Consider the following 17,083-nt stretch of genomic DNA (forward strand, 5'->3'; position numbering starts at 1 on the left):
AGTTCTAGCCTATTTCATCATACTGGTCAGGGCAGAATTTATCCCCTTCACATATACTTTTACTTTTGGATAGTTATTGGGCTTTAGAACCATCTTATCTGTTTTTAGGTGGACAGTATCCTGAACATATTTATAGACGGACTTTTAAATTCACCTTAAAAAGCTAAATAAACAGTGGTCTTATACTTGGACCAATTTTTCATGTTCTGAAGGAAAATAACCAGATTCTTCTTCCAAAGTTAATATTTTAAGGTTCCTAGGCAATACTGTTAAATTTGAATTAACATACTACATAACTGAATACACACATAGTTAAATATAAAAGCAATTTACGTTTTCTCCTCTTAGCCGCCATCTTGTCATATAGATGAATTCCATAGTATGATCCTTCCCCATAATCTCACCATTGCACAGCACATCCAACTTTAAAAGGAATAGGTAGATATATTAATGTAAGAAATTTTAGTTAGTAAGTACTTTACATAGTTAAAAGATTTTAAAGATACACTTATAAAAAAGCAGAAGTATTAATTTTAATATTGAATATTTTTATTGAAAACTTTTCTTTTTCACAGAATACTAGTAATTCAGATATGAGTAATATGAAGCACTGTTGATCTTGCCCACCTAACTGTATCTCAAGCTCATAAATTTCATGTGTAAATGCAATGTCAACCTTACCTTCTTGATCTATGTCTCTGTGTAACCTTAAGAGTTTTAAACATGTTTTTGGAATTACTGAATGAAAAGAAAATAACACAATTTCTTTGAGTTCTGAATTCATCTCTCAGAATCCTTTCAAATTCCCAATGTGAAAGGAGTTGCTTTCTTGTTAGTTCAGATTAAAAGATGGTTTAGCAGTTAAGGCACTTGCCTAGAGAAACCAAGGACTCAAGTTCAGTTCTCCAGTACACATGTAAACCCAGATGCACAAGGTGGCACATGTGTTTGGAGTTTGTTTGCAGTGGCTAGAGACCCTAGCATGCCCATTCTCTCTCTGTCTGCTTCTTTCTCAAACAAATAAATATATATTTTTTATAATTACATTGTGTTATTTGGCCTTAATTCTTGGATGACTCTTACTCTTTTAAAAATTTTATTTATTTATTTATTATTGGGGGAGGGGAGTGAGAGTGAGAGAATATGGGCATGCCAGGGCCTTCAGCCACTGCAAATGAACTCCAGACGCATGAGTCACCTTGTGTATCTGACTTATATGGGTCCTGAGAAATCAAATCTGGGTCCTCTGGCTTTGTAGGCATATACCTTATACATCTCTCCAGCCCATAAATGAAATATTTTAAGAAAATGTTAAAAGAGAGTAATGCATGTGGGTATGGTGATTTGGGGGGGGGGGCTTTCAAATATGTAAGCCTGCCTTGTTAATTATTATAGGCCATGTTGATATATTTCAGGACTATGGCTCTAGGGCTGTCATGCCTTTCTGGCTTGCTTGGTTAGTAACAGCACAGTATTTGTAGGTCCCAATTTTCACCTTGCATGAAACTTCAAAATTAGTTTGTATTTATAAATGCTCAACTTTTGTTCTAGGTTACAATAAATATCTCACCCTGCCACCCAAAACTCAAAAAGACCATGGGAACACTGTCTACAACTCATTAATGCAACAACGTATGTTGAACAAATGTTCATCATGCATCTCTATAAGTTAAGTAACATTTCAGTTCTCTAGCTATTAAAAACAACTGGTAAGATTTCATTTGAAGTATGGAGGGAAAAAGAGAATAAGTTTTAAATATTCTGTGTCTGTCTATACAGAAACTACAACTCTTAACTTTTGGGTTATAAAGGTTAATATAGTCCAAATTATACATATTAAATTATTGATTTAAAAAATTATGCTGACATTTACTTTGAAATGTTTTTAAGAATTACTTTAGCTCTTAAAAGAACAAAGTAGATAATTTCCTTTAATATTTCCTGAAGCCAAATGGTTAAGAATGGTGTAAGGGGACTGACTTCAGATGCAATCTTCCTCAGGAGTGCTCCTGCTCCTGCCTCCTAACAGCCATGCTCTCCTGACCCAGGGAGCAATGTGGTGACAGAAGCTTGAGCTTCAGGTATCCCAGTACATTTATTTCTTTATGGTGGGGAGCACACACTAGGAGACTAACCACTACAGCCATAAAGTCCCAGGAGAAGTCCTTTGAGTGCGGCAGGAAAGAAACTGTAGTAGATCAAAAGTAGATTGGAGACAAAATCAAATCATACAAATAATCTCATTATCTACTTTTCCCTTCAGCTGGCTTCTGTAAATTATGCTTTTACATTTACCAAGTACACTGGGTTGATAATTTCACAGTTTATTCCTAATACAAAGATTAATGTCAAAGGAATTTTTGAAATTATAGGGCCAAACCATAAAAAAATTAACCCAGATTACTTATATGAGAAAATTTTTCAATAAAGTTCTGGATGAGATGCTTCTTTTAAATATAGTTTTAATGTTTGTCAATGTCTGTGTTAAAACTTTATCACATTAATTTTTCCTATGATAATTATTCATAATGTTAGTATTACTACAAATAAGTCTTCCCCCAAAAACCTATGCTGCCTTTGATGTCCTTATTTCTACAGGAAATTGTCTGGTCTTTAGTTTTTCTGATGCTACTTTTAGAATCTAAGGGGAAGAAAGAAGTTATTAATAAAAGACATGTCTTTCATGTGGCAGGTGAAAAACAGTAGTCATATTTTCTTGCTATGTTATAGCCATAAAACCCCAGCATCATAAATATCCTCTGGTATTGCTTAGGAGCCATGCTGTGATCAATATCAGGGCAATTGCCATTCTAAGTAATAAACTAGTAAACTTCAATTGTTCAGATACAATATGTTGGTTTTGACTAGTGCTATACAATATCATTTTGCATGTGTGGCACTATAGGATGTTATTTATGAAACCCCATTTGACAAGAAGACAATGTTTTATATTTTGGAGGAAGACTCAAAAGAGGAAGGAGCATAGGGAAGTGGGGGGCTACAGAAAGGGATGGGAAGGGACTATGATCAAAATACACTTTACACATATATAAACTTGTCAATAGAAAGACTTAAAAGATGACTGGGGTGGGTGGTTTGATTGGAAATGTCCCTCATAGCCTCAGGTAATTTTGATTAAGCTTCTTGCTTCATTCCCAACAGGCAGAGCCCTACTGAGGGAGTTGCGTCCAGCCCTAACGTGGGTTTCAAGCCCACTTGAGCTGCGGCTGCTGGCTTTCTCTGCTATGGATGTGATGACGTGAGCCAGCTTCTTTAGCAGCTTCCGAGTAGGTATTTTCCCAGCAACAAGAAGGGAACAAAAACAGCGACACATCTTATAAAAAGAACTCACTCAACTAGGATACTTAATTTGGGAATACTTATTATTAAAAATTTCAATGTCTCCTTTAATTATAAAACCATGATTTACTCAAGGTAAGGTATAAAATGTCACATAAATATTACACTCTTAAGAATTAAATTTTATCATGAAAATAACTAGTTTCTACAAAATTTAATTTGAATATAACCTCAATTAATTTCCCTTCTTTTGTTGGAACTTTACTACAGTTCAGAATCATCAAAATGATCATAATTAAGTGTAACTTATCTTACCTCATAAGAACTTGGAAGCTTTAGTTTTAAACTTAGAAACTTTTTAATAGTTCCCACTGTAACACGTGTAGAACATCGAATGAATTTCTTCATCAGACCCTAAAGGAAATAAAGCAAACAAATTAAAACATTTTACTTTGCTTTTAGTAAAGTACTATCATGGCTACAACCACAACTTCAGGAGGTATGGGCTGGAGGACTGTGAGTTTGAGATTAGCTCAAGTGATCTCAAGTGAATATGCCTTAAAAAAAACAAAACAAAACAAAACAAAGCAGGCCAGGCATGGTGGTGCATGCCTTTAATCCCAGTACTCGGAAGGCAGAGGTAGGAGGATTGCCATGAGCTGAAGGCCACCCTGAGACTATAGTGAATTTCAGGTCAGCCTGGACTAGAGTGAAACTCTACCTCCAACCCCCCATAAAAAACAAAACAAATAAACAAAAAACTAAACTAAAAAAAAAAAAAACAAACTATAGGCACCATTTTTACTATCATTTTGTGTAGTTTCAAAATGTAAATAAGTTTAAATTTCTAGTTAGTTCTCTTAAGTATAAACATTCCTAGTTACTGGATACTTGTATGATATCCTTCAGAATGCATTAATATGTGTTAGGAAAATCCTGTGAGATAGTCTGTTTATCTCTAAGCCATTTTTGTAAAGAGAACATTAAAAATTAAGAACAAAAGAATAACTATGAAATATAAAAATTTTGTCATGTATTATTACCACTGAAAGCATTACAGACATTTCCAAAGACATAATTCTAAACCTTTTAAGTAATTTTAGAGAAAGCAGTGATTTCAAACAGGAGTAGGAGCCACAGGGCACAACAGCGAGGGCCTTTTAGGCCACAATGTGTCTCAGCAACTGAAAGCTGCGCAGTGAGTATCAGTGTGGACTGTGGGTTGAGGAAAACCATGCCCTTGTGGTAGGCTATAGCAGCCCTTTACAGTAAAGAACTAAGTCCACATTTGCGCCACATGAAGAGATGTACTGACTGCTTCATTTTTTAAAGCTTGCACATCACTAAAATGGACATGGAAGGTTCAATCCAGAGTGGACATTCCCACTAAAGGACAATGCATGAAACTGCAGACAGGCTAACACATTACTCAGAATTTGAAACAAAGTTACATTCCACAACTGAAAGCTACCTCAACACTGAAACACAAACAAAAGCCAATCTAAATCTTAACAAAAACAAATCTTATTAATCTAAACCAACAAAGTACTCCTATTTCTAAGTAGCAAATTGAATCCACACTTGGAACAACATCCCGTATTCTTAAATTCGAGTTAAAGGTAGACCCATTCAAATAATTATTTGAATAATTTGAAATTATTCCCTGACAAAAGACTAATAGAAACAAATCCCAGTCCAGTTTCAAATGGTAAAGTATCTACTTAAAGAAAACATAAATTAAAATTTACATTTAAAGAAAACCCATCATTCACCCATTTCAAACAGGCAGATGGATACCCTATGGCAGTATTAAAACAAGAAGATGGACATATAGGTCCATCGTCTTTTTTAAAAAATTAACTTATTATTTTATTATTTTTTAAACAGCTCCCTCTCCCCTACCCCAATTCTGCTGAGGGTGTTGGGAGGGTTATTTTATCTGCTTAGATTATTTCAACTGCTCTAAAGCTTTTCTATTTTTTTCCCTGAACTACATAAAACTACACAGAACCAGTAGCATATTTTCCTAAGTCTTGGTAAAGTGTGGAGCACCCTTATGTGTAATCTCATCTGCAGAACAGCCTCCACAAACAACTTTGACATCATGACTCAACCTTCCAGAAATTATAGAGCTGTCAAGAAGAGCTAAGGGGACATTTTTAAAATGCAGCAAAACCTACTTCTGAAATTTGTAATTCAATAGTTTGACATCAATCTTAACAAAATTCTAGTCTGAATTATTTAAAAGTTGATGTGCAAATACTTAGAAAATAAAAATATAACAATCATTTCTCTAGGAACACTAAAAATACCAATTAAACCTTGTCTTGTTTCCTAGCTGAGTGCAATCTAGCAGTACTGTAAAAAGTCTAACAAGTGACTGACATCTTTTAAAAGGGTCCCTGTCAAGTGAGAGTGCTAAGCAGAAGATAAAGGATGGAGCAATGACCATAAGAGCTTCTTCCTTGCCATTTTTAGAAAGTTACAGATTGCTTTTCACAGTGTCTGTACCAGTTCACTAATGTAGGAAGGTTCTAATTTCTCCACAAACTCATCTCCCCAGACGTTGATTGTTTTCTTTACTCTTTCCAAAAAACCTTATAGGTATGAGACAGTATCTACTTTGTTGTGGATCTGACTTATTTTTACAGTCTAGTCTGGATCAATTGCATTTTATCCCCTCTCCCCCGTAGGCTCTCACTGTTGCCCAGGCTGACGTGGTACTCACTCTGTAGCCCCAGTCAGGCTTTAAACTCACTGTGATCTTCCTACCTCACCCTCTAGAGTTCTGGGATTAAAGGAGTGTGACACCATGTGTGGTTTTAGTTGCATTTTATTTTTAAGAAAACACAACCAATTGTCTTACAGTTCTTTTCTCCCTATCCTTTATGCTATTTTAATCACACACTACATTTTTTGGTCTTTTTATCACACAGCACATTTTTATACGTGTATGCTCATTAACCTAAGTTTAGAGTTATTGCTTCATAAAATCGTCTTTTCAAAATATATATATATATATTTTTGCAAGCAGAGAGAGAGAGAGAGAGAGAGAGAGAGAGAGAGAGAGAACGCGAGAATGAGAGAGAATAGGTGTGCCAGGGCCTCTAGCTGCTATGAATGAACTCCAGATGCACGTGGCACTTTGCACGCCTGGCTTTATGCGGATACTGGGGAACTGAACCCAGGTGGTTAGGCTTTGCAGGCAAGTGCCTTAACTGCTGAGCCATCTCTCTAGATCACAATTGTTTTTACATGAAGATTCCTCATAGGAAGTCACTCACTCCTGTAGTATTACTGTTCAGACCCTTTTTCTTGGAACAGTTTGATTATGTGTTTGGGTTTGAACGTATCTGAATTCATCATACCTGGAGCTGAGCTTCTTACATGTCTTATGTGTTTCAACAACACTAGTTTTTGGCAAATATTTCTTCAAATATCCTTTCTGCCCCTTCTTTTCTCTCCTGTCATTTTAGGACTTCCATTATGCATTAGTTAAGTCTGGTGACATCCTACAGGTCTCTGAAGTTCTATTAACTTTTCTTTATTGTATTTTCTTTCTGTTCCTCAAACTGGTTAATAAATCATTCAACTTGGTTTTGTGGGTTCTTTTTCTTTGGTGTAAACCTACTGCTGAGACTTGCCAATGGACTTTTCTTTTTAGGACTTCAGCATTATCAATCATTTGCCTCAAATGTTATCTAAGAAATCAAGAAATGTCCTTTGTTTCCACCCACAGATAGTCTCTTTCCACTGGGCCAGCTCCAAGTCAGCAGATACAGACTGCCTTGCAAGTAGAGTCTTCTAGGAAACCAGTCAGGTCTGCAGCATGTCTTTGGCAATGAAGCTTTGAGTCCTACCCCCTGTTCTGCCTCTGGTGCCTGAGATGCTCGAATGGGAAAGCAGGCTACTTTTTTTTCAAGGCCATTACTACAGAGTTGTAGAGTGGGACTGCAGCAACTCAGACTGCTGTAAGTATAGAGCATGCGGTTTTCATGAGGGCCAGCCATCTTCAGGATTATATGGTCCTTTGACTACTGCAAAGTTTTGGTTAAATACCTGTAATGTTTTTGTTAGCATTTTCATTGTTTTATGGAGAAGCAAATTTTTGGAGGTACTTTACTTTTTTCCCTTGGTGTTCTGCTGCTATTTTGATTTTTCATGTTATAAGAATAACAGGTTAACTACATAAATGTTATAGCTACCACACCACCAACACTTAAGAGTCACTTCCCACAGAATGAGGAATGAAATGGCTAAGAGGCTATCAGCAGTACTGGCACATGTCTGCCTGTGAGGGTGTTATAATATAGCTTCAAGAAGGACACAAATTATAAAGGGCAAGACAGAATCAGTGCCTAGCACCTATAGGCCTATCTTAACAGATAACAAGTTAGTCCTAATTGAGTGAAAAATGCTAAGTCCCACAGAACTTCACAAAATCCCTCACTAGGTAGCTGGTTACACAAGAGAACAAAGAATATATATCTTTGCTTGGGTCTGCACTGGATCACAGAATGGTTAGAAAAACAGAGAAGATGATGTCAAAAAGGAAAAACTTTTCTCATGTTTAGAAGCCTTTAGATATTCATACCAAAAGCTTTTATATAATTTTTGATATAAATTCTTTGTTAGATATAGCTTGTGACATAAATGATAGATGTGTGTGTTCATCAATGAATTAAAGTTCAACTGGAGAGTTTAATGGGAGATAAGTTTATCAGAGACAATATTCTCAATGGAGGGCCTTGATTGCTAATGTGAACATTTAAGACTTGATTCTGTAGGCAAGAAGGTGACAAACCTTAGCCATGTCCTCAGGACACATCCTGTTGGCCACCAATTTTCCTAAGTAAAGTTCATTGGAATCCAACCACATCTACCCGTTCCCTACTATCTGTGGTGACCTAGTGTTACTGAGTAGATGCAACACAGACCACATGGCTCACAGCACCCCAAATATTCATCATCTGACCCTGAGAATTGCCATGAACTGGACCCTCAGGCTCTGCCTTGCCTATACTTAGGCAAGTTATGCTAGTCCTGCATAACAAAAGAGAAATTAGGAGCATAGAAACCACTTAAGAAACAACTTTGCAAGATTTAGATATAAAGGTGAGCAGTGCTGAATTTGGAGAAGAGTGAAGTTAGATGCCTCCAAGGCTTTGAGCTGGTATGATGGTTGAAAGATGATAGTCAAAACTGTAGTTAAGTTAGGTGGAAGTATAATAAATTGCTTATAAATATGTTAAGTTTCAGGTTTGTTAGTGAAACTCTAAGTTGGTATTTTAAAGTAGTTAGAGATACAATACTTCACCATGGAAGAAATACAGGGCTAGTTATGATAATTTTAAGGCATTCTGCATAGTTAATGCTGAAAAAAAAGACTTCTTAGAATGAACATGGCAAAATATTAGAGCACAAATACATCAAGTATGGCCTGGGAGAACCAGGGTCACAAGAAAGACATGCATGAGTGAATACAGGTTCTTAGGTGAAATTATGAAAATCAAGTGTTTCATCTGGGTGTGGTGGTCCATGTGTGTAATGTCAACATTTGGTAAACTTCAGGAGAATAGAGAGCTGACTCCCTGGCAGGAGATGAACCACCCCTCGCACAGCAGATAGGGTCCAAGTGAAACCACAGAGGAAACAGCACGATGTACAAGAGTGCTGTTTCCACATTGAGCCTTATAACCTGCACCATGGAGACAGACACTGAAGATATTTAAATTGCATCAGAGCACAGAAAAACAGAAGCTGCTGAGAGCACAACATTAAAGTAGACCTAAAGCACGCCCAGCGAAAGCTCAGGGAATTTTGTGGAGTAGGGGGTGGAAAGAATATAAGAGCCACGGGTGGGAGGGAATATCCAGAGGCATTGCCCACCCACCCACAATGACTGACTGCCTTGCTCTCACAACTCCATGGTGAATACCAACACCACCACTAAGAAGGGACCTCAGTGCAGTGGGGGCAAGGAGGAGGGAAGTGATAATATCAACACATGATGCATCCATACAAAGTTTCTACTTAATATAAAAAAATGAGGACAGCAGTACATGTGACTGTCCAACAAAGATATAAAAGAAATATATGTGTGGGATGTGAGTGCGATCTGGCTGTTACATCTGTCACCCCCTTGACTGCTAGAGTTGATTTGGTGATCTGGCTGGCTAGGTGGGTGTCCCCTTCCTCCCTCAACTCTCCAAGTGCTCAAGTGCATCCCACCCAATGCTGTGTGCTTGGTTGAAGAGGACAACCTTCACAGAACAGAGAAAGACCAGTCTTCAGTCAATAGTATACCAATAACTGCTCTCCCCTGCAAGAATCTCCAAACAAGCATTCAAGAAATAAAGGTGTGATTATCTGCATTAGCCACTAGGTGGAGGCATTGGATCAAGATGGGTGGGATGGGAAACTAGCTGGTGTAAGCAATTGCTTGGCCATTCCCTGGTGAGAACTGTTGGATGAAGTCCAAATGCATTATCTTAAAACAACATCAACAACAAAACCTTGAAAAAAATATTTTGAAGCATCGGAAAATTCACCAAAATATGAACAGTTATCTACTATAAAAATGATCCTTAAAAACACAAGTGTATTTGTCAACTCACCTTTACTACGTTGTCCCCTGATTGTCCATTATTTCGTAAACAATCTAGACAAATAGCAATTTGTGGGTCACTTCTATGATAGTCTTTATCATCTTGAGCCTCATCCCCTTCTTCGTCTGCTGTAGTTTTGTCAACTTTTGAAGTGTCATCTGTGTGATTTCAGCAAAGCTCAAAGTTTACAGTCAGGCAACAATATAGTACTCAACAAACCTCATCAACCGAAAGTATTTTCTCACAAGTTTTGATGAATTACAAAGTGTGCTATCTTTAAACTTCTTTTACCAACTTAACAATGGAAATATTTTTAAAACCACCAGGAAATTAACACAGCGTAAGATTTCTAGGCTCACTGGAGTATCCCAATAAAAGATTCTGGACAAAATGTATTTGTTCACAGAAGTGACTGCAACTAGTGAGGTCACTTTAAAAACAAAATACTAGCTGGGTGTGGTAGCACATGCCTTTAATCCAAGTAATTGTGGGGGGAGGTAGGAGAATCGCTCTGAGTTCTAGGCCACCCTGAGACTATCTAGTGAATTCCAGCTCAGCATGGGCTAGAGTGAAACCCTACCTTAAAAAACAAAACAAGCTTTCCAAGCTGGGCCCGGCAGAATGGCTCCCGCCAAGAAGGGTGGCGAGAAGAAGAAGGGCCGTTCTGCCATCAACGAGGTGGTGACCCAGAGTACACCATCAACATTCACAAGCGCATCCATGGGGTGGGCTTCAAGAAGCGGGCTCCTTGGGCCTTGAGATCTGGAAGTTTGCCATGAAGGAGATGGGGACTCCAGATGTGCACACTGATACCAGGCTCAACAAAGCCGTCTGGGCCAAGGGAATAAGGAATGTCCCATATCGTATCCGTGTACGGTTGTCCAGGAAATGAAATGAGGATGAAGATTCACCAAATAAGCTTTATACTTTGGTGACCTATGTCCCTGTTACCACATTCAAAAATCTGTAGACTGTCAATGTGGATGAGAACTAACTTCTTGAGTGTAAAAATAAAGTTATAAAAGTTTTCATGGCAAAAACAAACCAAAATAAAAATACTTGCAAATTCAATAAAATGTTTTCAAATTAAAAATCAACTATTACCTTTTCAAATTATAAAGTATCCTCTTTAAGGTTTAGGGGTGGAAGCTGAAAACATGTGTTATAAAAGTACAGAGGGGAGTGTCATAATGGGAGGTTAAGCAGAGACTCAAGACTGGGAATTTGAAAAAGGAGGGGTAGGTAAAGGTTAACCAAGCAGAGGGCATATTAAAGGTCATATGAACCCATACTACTTTGTAAGATAATTAAAAGTGTGATTGGAAACACTGAACAGAGGTTCTCCGCATGTGTGGATGAAGCTGTTCCACAAGCCACAGGTTGGGAATCAAAAACCCCAGAACCAGGGTAAGACAGCTCCTCATGAGTTGCTGGTCAGTGCGCTGCAGAAGCCCTACAATAGTACAGGCGATTGTTACTGCTTTTGATTGCCCACCCAAACTAGTCGGTAGGTTCCTACTGCTGACCACCACATACTTCAGTTGCAGGACACAGAGGAATCAAGCTGGAACTGAGCTAGAAACTTTCTCCCTGTGATTGGCTTTCACAGGGCTAGAGGTGCTGTGCCGACTGCTAGGAGAGACCTAACGAGCAGTCTTACTAGCTGTCGGCCTTGTGTGCTCCACAATCCAGTGGGCACATCTTGTGTATCACTGATGCGACAGTGACATGATTATTTGAGGGGTAACCAACAACTTTCTGATTGGCTTTCAGGACTTCTGTACACCTGATCAAAAGAGCTTGGCTAGGGAGGTCTTTTTTATTTTTATTTATTTATTTTTATTTTTATTTTTGCAGTGGGCAGGGGAATACAGAGAGGTACAGCTGGTGAAGTGCTGACAGTAAGTAACTACTGTGTGCTCTAAATCTATACCCCTACCAGGCTCAGGGAACATGGCTGAAGAGGGGACACAGAAAGAATGGCTGGGGAGGAGCACTGAGGAAGGCTATCTAACAAGACATGGCTATATACTCATGAACTATAGTAAAGCCTTACAAATGTATCAGTGAGAAGGTGGACTCTCTTTTATATCCCTATTTATACAGAACTAACATACAAGCTACATGAGCTTTGTGCAGAAAAAAGATACAAGTTTGAAAACCAGTATTAACTTCACCAAAGTAACAAAAAGCTGACCAATTTGAGACGCTGTCAGATACAGACATAGTTACCTTGTCCGTTTTCTTGAGGCTTATTTTTTTTCCAAAATTCAGCTTCACGTTCAAGTTCTTCTATTTAAAAGGGGGAAAAAAGGTATGAAAACCATAGGGACAATCATGAAATATTTAGTGGAAATGTTGGCTTCATAAAATGACAAAGTCAAAAAGGAGACATAAAGGGTAGAGAAAGGAAGGGAGGAGGATACTTAATAGGTTGATATTGTATATATGTAATTACAATGATTGTAATGGGGAGGTAATATGATGGAGAATGGAATTTCAAATGGGAAAGTGTGGGGGTGGGGAGGGAGGGAATTACCATGGGATATATTTTATAATCATGGAAAATGTTAATAAAAATTAAAAAAAAATGACAAAGTCAGTAGAACTTAAAAAAGCAACTTACTTTCTCGTAGTCCGGGGACCAGCTTAAATATAATTTCCTCCAATGTATTATCCAACCTTTAAGTGTGGGAAGAGAATATACTAACAGTGAAGATATCAACAAAACCTACTATTCAAACAGCTTGAGATTTCTATCATGTCAATCTTACAAAATACAGAATATAGATGATTTTATCACACTTACTATCCCAAACTGTTTTTGCCTAGGGAAAATACCTATTTCTAGCTTTCCCCAGTGGTAGACTAATAGTCCCCATGACCTCCACTCTTTCTTTACGCCCTCTGAACATGCTTTTGAAGTTTCTCCCTTGACTAAGCAGTAGAGTCCATAACTCAGAAAATGGACTGCCTCTGAAAATTGCTCAAACCAAGAAAATGTGGCAAGAATGACACTGTGCTTAGATCTAGCCTAAGTCTCAAGAGACACAGTGCTATCCTCTCCTTCATTACCTCCTGAGAGCAGGGTAACAAGCTTGGAGGATAAGACACAACATGAGGAGCCACCTTGCCTTGCTGAGGCCATCTTAGGTCATCACTGGCAGCCTATCCCCAGCACATGGCTGAACCCAGTCAAGAGCAACAGAGCAGCTGACCTGATAGAAATGCAGTAACTGCAGCTCCAGGAGCAATCCACCATGACCAGAAGAGCTAAACCATGCAACTGAAAGGAGTAAAGAATGCCTATTGCCTGAAGTATTAATTCACAAAATTAATTACTGCTATGCAGAAATAGCTGATAAACCAACTCTTGAAGTCTTTAACATAGTTATGGCTTTTTCTCCAAAACAAATGGTTCCCAGTTCTCTATTCTAAGAAACTTAGACCATTTAATCATCCAGTTTCCCTAGAATAAACTTAAAATATTTATCTTGTCGTTTTTATTGTTTTCTTTCTTGCTACATAACCCTTCCTTTCCAGGGCTTGATTTCTCCAAACCATTTTCCGTAACGCCTTTCTCACTTTGGCAGCTTCCCCTGCTCCACAGCGCTGTCCTCTGACATTGAGCACACATGGGTTTCCCATCTCTCAAAAGACACACACTGTTCCTTACCTTAGTGTCTTTTAAAGCTGTTTTTCAATCTTTTCTTCCAACTGGAAAACCTTGAAGGCTTACTCTATGTTCCTTCTGTTGTATACTGTTTACTTCTACGTTCCTGAACTCTTTAGATTCACCCAGAATTTCATAGTGAACACTACTCTTTTATTCAGCAATTAGACAGTGTCACTTAACATTAACTTCCTGATACCCTTTTCTAGTTTCCATTTATCTCTTTTTCCACCCTAAATATGTTTTTTTTTAATTTCTGTTTATTTTTATTTATTTATTTGAGAGCAACAGACAGACAGAGAGAGAGAGAGAAAGAGGGAGAGTCAGAAAAAGAGAGGGAGGGAGGGAGACAAAGAGAGAGAGAGAGAAAGAGCTCGTCAGGGCCTCTAGCCACTGCAAAAGAATTCCAGATGCATGCGCCCCCTTGTGAATCTGGCTTATGTGGGTCCTGGGGAGAGCCTCAAATTGGGGTCCTTAGGCTTCATAGGCAACGCTTAACTGCTAAACCATCTCTCTAGCCCTTTTTTTTTTTTTTTAAATCCGACTAAAGCTATTCTTCTTTTGTAGTAGGGAAATGGTTCCAGGACTCTGAGTAAATACCAGAATCTGTGTATGACCAGATCCTTTATACAAAACAGTTCAGGGTTTACATAACCTATGCATATTCTTCCATGTGTCTTCAACTATTTCTTATGATTTATATCATGTAAATGTTATAATTAGTTAATTCATTGTATTGTTTAGGAAATCATGGCAATTTAAACTACATGTTTTATGCAGAAAGAAATTTTCCCCAAATATTTTTAATGTGGCTGGCCAAATTCATGGATATAAAGGACAAAGTGTGCCCTGTTGCTATGTACTGTGCCTGGTCAGGTTTCTTCAGTGAGCCATGTTCCCTGGGACCTCACCTACTGTTGTAGCTTGGAATTAACATGCAGGCTATTTATTAACACTGTCTGCCACATCTTTGCTAGATTCCATGTTTCCAAAAGATGCTGAACAGCTTTGTCATCTCCTTTTGTTTGTTTATGCAAAGGCTGTCCCATCAACTCTCCTCCAATGAAACACCAAATATTCCTCCACTGCCTCTCTTTAAGTGTTAAGTGACACTGCAATTCTCTCAAACGGCTCAAAGTAAAAGAATATCTTAACTGTTTTTCTCTTCATCATGTACTTCTCGCCAAGCCTTACATTCACAGCTCCTTTGCAGTCTTCCATCCATATCTTTCCTGACTACCTACCTCACCCTTCCACTCTAAGGACCCAGCCTATCAAGGCATGACAAAGAACTAGAGCCTTTATCTTTAACATGGTCATAAAAATGTTCTCTAGAGTATGAAGCTGGTCATTATTTCCCAGCTCAAGAACCAACTTTCCTCACTACCTGCCTCAAGTGTTTATAGAATGTGCGTCTGACCTACACACCTAACCTGTGCTTTTTCTCCTGTCTGTCTGCTCTCACCAACTAGCCTATTTAGTTATCCTAAGAATTCTATCTTGCAATCTATTTCTCTGCAACGTGATTTTCATCTGAGCTCAAATACTCTTCCTACTTACCAATTATAACATTGTTAAACTTAATTCTTTTTAAAAAATGTTTTTATTTTTCTATTTGAAAGAGAAAGAGAAAGAGAAAGAGAGAGAGACAGAGAGAGTGAGTACACACACACCAGGGCCTCCAGGTTCATGTGCCACATTGTGCATCTGGCTTACATGGGTCTTGGGGAATCAAACCTGGGTCCTTTGGCTTTGTGGGCAAGTGCTTTAACTACTAAGCCATCTCTCCAGCTTATTAATCTTATTCTTTAAGAAAATTCACATACTTAGCTGGAGAGAGAGCTCGGCAGTTAAAGGTACTTGCTTGCAAAGCCTGGTAACCCAGGTTTGATTTCCCAGTATCAATGTAAAATCAGATACACAAAGGGGCGCATGCATCTGGAGTTTGTGTTTGCAGTGGTGGGAGGCCCTGTATTTGCTCTCTCTCTCATAAATAAATAAATACTAATAAATAAAATATAAAGAAAATTCAAACTTGTTTAAGACTAATACTAATAAACATAAGAAATAACATTTAATATTTTAATGTAATATTTCATTTATCATTTTTAATAAAAAATACATAATTTAAAAATCAAACTTCCCTCAGAAAATATTTATTAAAATATAACATTCTTTAGGCCCCAGCCTGCCTGATTCTTATAATCCCAGAGGGAATAATTTTCAAATCCAGCCTCTTTTGTTCCTAGTATATACTTTCCTATTTCTATTTTCAAAGGCCACACTTTTCTGCTGCCTGCATGTTTCTGAGTTACTTTCATGAAGAAAAGTCTTAGAACCCTCTCATTCATCCTGTCAGTCCCTTTCCTCCCAACACACGTTCTCCTCAATCTTCTCATCTTCTCAATATGGTTTTATTACAATTATATTAATACAATCTAGTTCATTTGCATATGAAAGTAAATCAACTAAAGTTATTCTAAGAGCAGAAGAGAAAGTTACAATTTTAACTGCAAGCTTATTTTCTAAATATTTAAGTTATATAGTCATAATTTTTCAACTTTTAAAATTTTAATTTTATTTATTTGATGGAGAGAGAGAGAGAATATAGGCATGACATATGGCATTCAGCCACTGCAAACAAACTCTATAAGCATGCGCCTTATGCATTTGGCTTAGTGGGTCCTGGGCAATCAAACCTGGGTCCTCTGGCTTTGCAGGCAAGTGTCTTTTAACCACTAAGTAATCCATCCAGCCCTTATTTTTTAACTTTTAATAGAATCTTGAAATGGAATAAAATTATTTAAAATAAAAAATGTAAAATTCTTTTTTTAATTTTTAAAAAATATTTATTTGAGAGAGGGAGGGGGAAAGGGAGAGGGAGGGAGGGAGGGAGGGAGGGAAAGACAGAGGCAGACAGACAGATAGAAATAATGGACATGTCAGGACCTTCAGCCACTGTTAACAAATTCCAGGTGCATGTGCCACCTTGTGCAGCTGGCTTACATGGGTCCTGGGGAATTGTACCTGGGTCCTTTGGTTTTGCAGGTAAGCTCCTTAATTGCTAAGCCATCCCCCCAGCCCATAAAATTCTTAAGATCTAAATTATATAAGACATCAAAACAGCATAATAAATGATAAAAATCACAAACTTATACAATTAATGTAAATTAGATAAAATATAAAATGCATTTCTTTACCTCAACATTTCCAATGGATTTGTTTCATGAACTTGGTTGCCACATCTTGGACAATCATTACTATCTTCAAAGTGCTGGACAATACAGGTCTTACAGACTAAGAAAGGACAAAGTTAAATATACCATTTGACAATTTCATAATGTATATAATGTATATTGATCCTATTTACTATTTGACATTTTAAAAATACATTAAAATCATGTCTTTTCTACAAAGACACAATCATATGATTGATTCTCACAAGCATATCAATAAAATTTTACCATAAAATGCATCATTTGAACCATCATATGCACTGAAA

The 17,083-nt window shown here is 37.6% G+C and overlaps 1 protein-coding gene and 1 pseudogene across 4 annotated transcripts in view; one reads left to right on the forward strand and one right to left on the reverse strand.

Moving 5' to 3' along the window:
- Pcgf5 (polycomb group ring finger 5) overlaps positions 1-17,083 on the reverse strand; it is a 113,721-nt gene that overhangs the window by 16,857 nt on the left and 79,781 nt on the right. For all 4 annotated transcript variants that reach the window (XM_045139139.1, XM_045139149.1, XM_045139130.1 and 1 more), the window contains exons 3-8: positions 16,782-16,878; positions 12,535-12,590; positions 12,141-12,200; positions 9,918-10,066; positions 3,616-3,714; positions 334-423 (exon numbers count right to left, since the gene is read on the reverse strand). In XM_045139139.1, the coding sequence (XP_044995074.1) occupies positions 334-423; positions 3,616-3,714; positions 9,918-10,066; positions 12,141-12,200; positions 12,535-12,590; positions 16,782-16,878 (551 nt within the window). The remainder of the gene's footprint in view (positions 1-333; positions 424-3,615; positions 3,715-9,917; positions 10,067-12,140; positions 12,201-12,534; positions 12,591-16,781; positions 16,879-17,083) is intronic.
- On the forward strand, positions 10,517-10,935 carry LOC105943721 (annotated as a pseudogene).

This window comes from Jaculus jaculus, chromosome 1, assembly GCF_020740685.1.
Source record: "Jaculus jaculus isolate mJacJac1 chromosome 1, mJacJac1.mat.Y.cur, whole genome shotgun sequence".
Classification (NCBI taxonomy): Eukaryota; Metazoa; Chordata; class Mammalia; order Rodentia; family Dipodidae; genus Jaculus; species Jaculus jaculus.